This window comes from Habropoda laboriosa, unplaced genomic scaffold, assembly GCF_001263275.1.
Source record: "Habropoda laboriosa isolate 0110345459 unplaced genomic scaffold, ASM126327v1 scaffold33, whole genome shotgun sequence".
Classification (NCBI taxonomy): Eukaryota; Metazoa; Arthropoda; class Insecta; order Hymenoptera; family Apidae; genus Habropoda; species Habropoda laboriosa.
Window position 1 is genome coordinate 2,970,864 of NW_017100187.1, and position 3,636 is coordinate 2,974,499.

Below are 3,636 nucleotides of genomic sequence, written 5' to 3' on the forward strand. Positions count from 1 at the left end.
AGAGGGGCTGGAAACCCATTTCAATTAATATTTGCCCTGCGCCCGACCGAGAGGTCTCGATCGCGCGAAAACCGCCCGACACCCACCTCGGATTTCGATACGTTAAAATGCGAATAAGGTCTGCGCAATTATTTACGATAAACCTGCGCTCTCGTAATGTACACTCGACGTGCTGGGCTGGACGCCGACGCCGACGCCGACGCCGACCACAGCCCACTCTCCCTCTCTCTGCCGTCGAACGTCATCGTTCGTCGATGGGAATCCATCGCGCGTACATAAACTACCGTGTTTACAATCGATGCCGGAGCAAAATGGCATCGACGCTGCACCAAATTTAGTCCCTGCAGCCTACACACCTGATGCTTCCATTTCCGTCCCGTCTCTCTACTCTGCTCCACTCTACTCTACTCTACCCTACTCTACCCCCCTTTCAGGTCAGACATTTCTGACGAGCTCGCTCTCGAACAAACTCCTGCTTCACTCCGCTCCGTTTCGAGAATCGCGCGACGATGACACACGGGCGAAACTTTCAAATTAATTACCGAATGGACCCTCGCGAGGAGAATTAATGCCGCAAAGAGACCGATCCCGCGATCGATTCTATAATACGTTCGGCAGTAGGTAACGCGTAATTTTATTCAAATCTCATGCAGATTGCTCCGTTATCGGCTACTTTTTCAATTACGTCGCGGCAGGCTATAAAGCGTAATAGAAGCGAGCGCGCGCCGCGGGCGAAACTTTTTCTCTGCTCTTGCCTCACCCTGCTCCGCCTCGCCCCCCACCTTGCCGAGATCCTGCCAAACCGGTATAAACTTTAAGTATGAGATATGGCCTGGACCGTTTTTGCACCGACCACGATCGGTCCGCGCGATCCTTCGTTATTACCAACTTTCGGGAGAAATAACCGCCCGATCTTTATCCTGATTTCCGTCCGCAGCAACCGCTCGCGACCCTTTCGAGCGTGACTAATGAATTCACGGGAGAACCGTGGATTCTTTGCCGACGCCCAACACTCGTTCCCCGCTGGTCAGGAGTTCTCCCTCTTTCTCGGGGCGGAAAGTCGAGCGCCATTCGTTTCGCGATCTAATTTTCACCCGCGTTTAATCTTCGCACGCGTTGGCACGCGGCCGACATTTCTTTCACCATTCGCATTCGAGGATATCGCTGTTCGCCTCGCGCGCCACATACCAACCACGTCCCCGCGAATCTTCCCTCCGAACCCTCGCTCGCGTGCCTTTCTGCAACAGAGTTCCACGTTTAACTCGCTATTTGCCTACCACGTTTCTCAACTCTCTTTCCTCTCGGCAACTCGCCGGGATTTAATGAAAACGGGCGAACGCGATCGCTTTCGGTGGCGAAAAGTTCTTTCTTCCCCCGTGGTAATTCCTAAACTGCGCGTTCCTCCCTCCACGCGAGTTTCCGATTCGATCGTTCGCAAAGTACCGGGCAGGGCAGAAACAGATTCCTCGAGAGACTTGATCTCGACGATATCGGCGATGGTGGTGGTGGTGGTTTTTAGAGCTTGCGGCTATTTATCGGGCAACTCTTTAATAGTCGATCGTAGATTATCATTGGGCAAGGGTGGCGCGGCAGGTGGTTTTGATACGGTCCGCAGCCCGTTCTAAATAAATGTATCGTACATCCGGCTACCGAGCTGAATTTTCCCCGAGAATTTCTATTCCCCCGCAGTCCGCGGAGAGAGAGTACCATCTTTCGTTTTCGAAAAGAGAGCTTTTCCGACTATGCAATGCGGAAACTTGATTTGATTGAATTGGGTTTAGCCGGGGCCAGACGGGGCTCGTTATCCCGCGATATCGCGACCAGAAGCGTTTGGAATATTTAAAAATCCATCGATCGTACGCGCATGCCAGCACCACGCGCTCTCGATTAATGCACCAGTTACGAACTATTTCGGTATGATAATCGTCACGTGCCTGGCCACAATGCGACCCGACCCGACCGGATAGCAATAATCTCGAACGAGCGATTCGATCAAAAATTATCGACGGTTCGCCGATGGAATAATATTTACCTTAAATTGCATCGCGCGCGTTCCCCTGCATCGCAGTTTTCGTGCAGAGCCGATAGATTAGCGCGTTCGTCGCTGCTCGAATTTTCCATCCACCTCTGTCCTCTCCAATACCGGTCCGCGATAATCTTCTATTTTGTGATCACGCGAGGACAATTTTTTTCGCCGCATTTCGCTTCGCCTCGATTCCATTCGATTCGATTCGACCGCGCGTTACCAGGCCCTCCACGATCGATCACGAATAGAACCGTGACAGATTGGATGTGTCAACGGCTTCGCCACGCAGAAAGCACGGCCGTTAACGCAGTCTGGACCGATCCACGGAAGAGTGGCCATAAACGGTCCGTGCGATCGCAAACTTTCCAGATAGTTCGCTCGGTCCTGCTGTTTCCATCTTGAGTAACAGCGTCTCTTTATCGTTGGCAACGAAAAAAAAAAAAGGGACGACTATCACGCTGTTGACGCTATCTGTCCGGCCGTCGCTCGATTTCCCGCGATAGCAAATTTCGTTTATCGAGTTTACACGAGTTTCCATCCTATCGAATGCAATATGCGTACGTTCCTCTCTTTTCCTTCGATCGACCTCGACGAGGTCCGATGCGAGAACTTTTGCCAGTTCTTTCCGATTTAGCAAGTCGGAGAGAAGGTCGAGACGGACGAGACGGACGAGACTAGGGGCAACTCGACTCTAATCAAAGACTTCCCTTGATCTTGTGCTCGCAGGTCCACCGACGATCCTGGTGAGGCCACAGACGCAGCAGGTGAAGGCAGGCGGAATAGCGAGTTTCTACTGCACGGCGGAGGGATTACCGGCGCCCCAGATTCACTGGCGGAAGAACGGAAAGAGAGTTTCCCGTAAGTTTTCGCTTTTCACCCTTTCGAAACTTTGGACCAGATGGAAACGAAATGGTATCGAAATTACGAAATTTCGCGCTCGCTCGACTCCCGGAAACGTCGCCGGCTGTCGCTGCTTTCTCTCCTCCGCGACTGGCCGGATCTCGAGCGTGAATCCTCGATTCGATTGTCCTCGACTGGCCTCGACTGGCCTCGACTGGCCTCGAAATTCGCTAATCGGGATTTCTCCGTTCTCGTTTACCTCAACGTTCCGTCCTGTGCCGCAGAGTCGCAGTCGCGGTACCTGGTGCAGAACTATGAAAACGGAGCTTTACTGCGGATCGAACCTGTCAAGCCGGTTCGAGACAACACCATGTACGAGTGTCTAGCTGAGAATGGAGTCGGCGACGCAGTGTCAGCCGATGCGCAGCTCACAGTCTACGAAGGTACGTATACTCTGCTTCTCTTCTCCTCGTTCACCGTGGATGGGGGCGACACGGTCCGATAGCTATTAGCGTTATCGAGGCAAACGGCGTAGACGAAATTGAATATTTAACGAAAGCTTGCTAGGGACAGCTGCTACCTAGCCGCAGACGATCGGAACGGAGTTTCGAAGACGGTGCGGAACAGCAGCAGGCCGTTGGGGGGAGAAATTAAAGGTCATCGAAATTCTCAGCGATCCGCTAGATAGCCAGCTAAATTTCGTCGAAATTAAACGAAGCCTTTCTTCTTTCGTAGCAAGGTCCTCCCTCTCTTTTCCTCTTTCTCTTTCT

At 52.4% G+C, this 3,636-nt stretch overlaps 1 protein-coding gene across 1 annotated transcript in view; it reads left to right on the top strand.

Annotated features, from left to right (window-relative positions):
- Positions 1-3,636, top strand: part of LOC108579503 (tyrosine-protein phosphatase Lar-like) — a 110,556-nt gene that overhangs the window by 57,138 nt on the left and 49,782 nt on the right. The window contains 2 exon segments of the mRNA XM_017943047.1: positions 2,753-2,884; positions 3,151-3,309. Of these exon segments, the coding sequence (XP_017798536.1) occupies positions 2,753-2,884; positions 3,151-3,309 (291 nt within the window).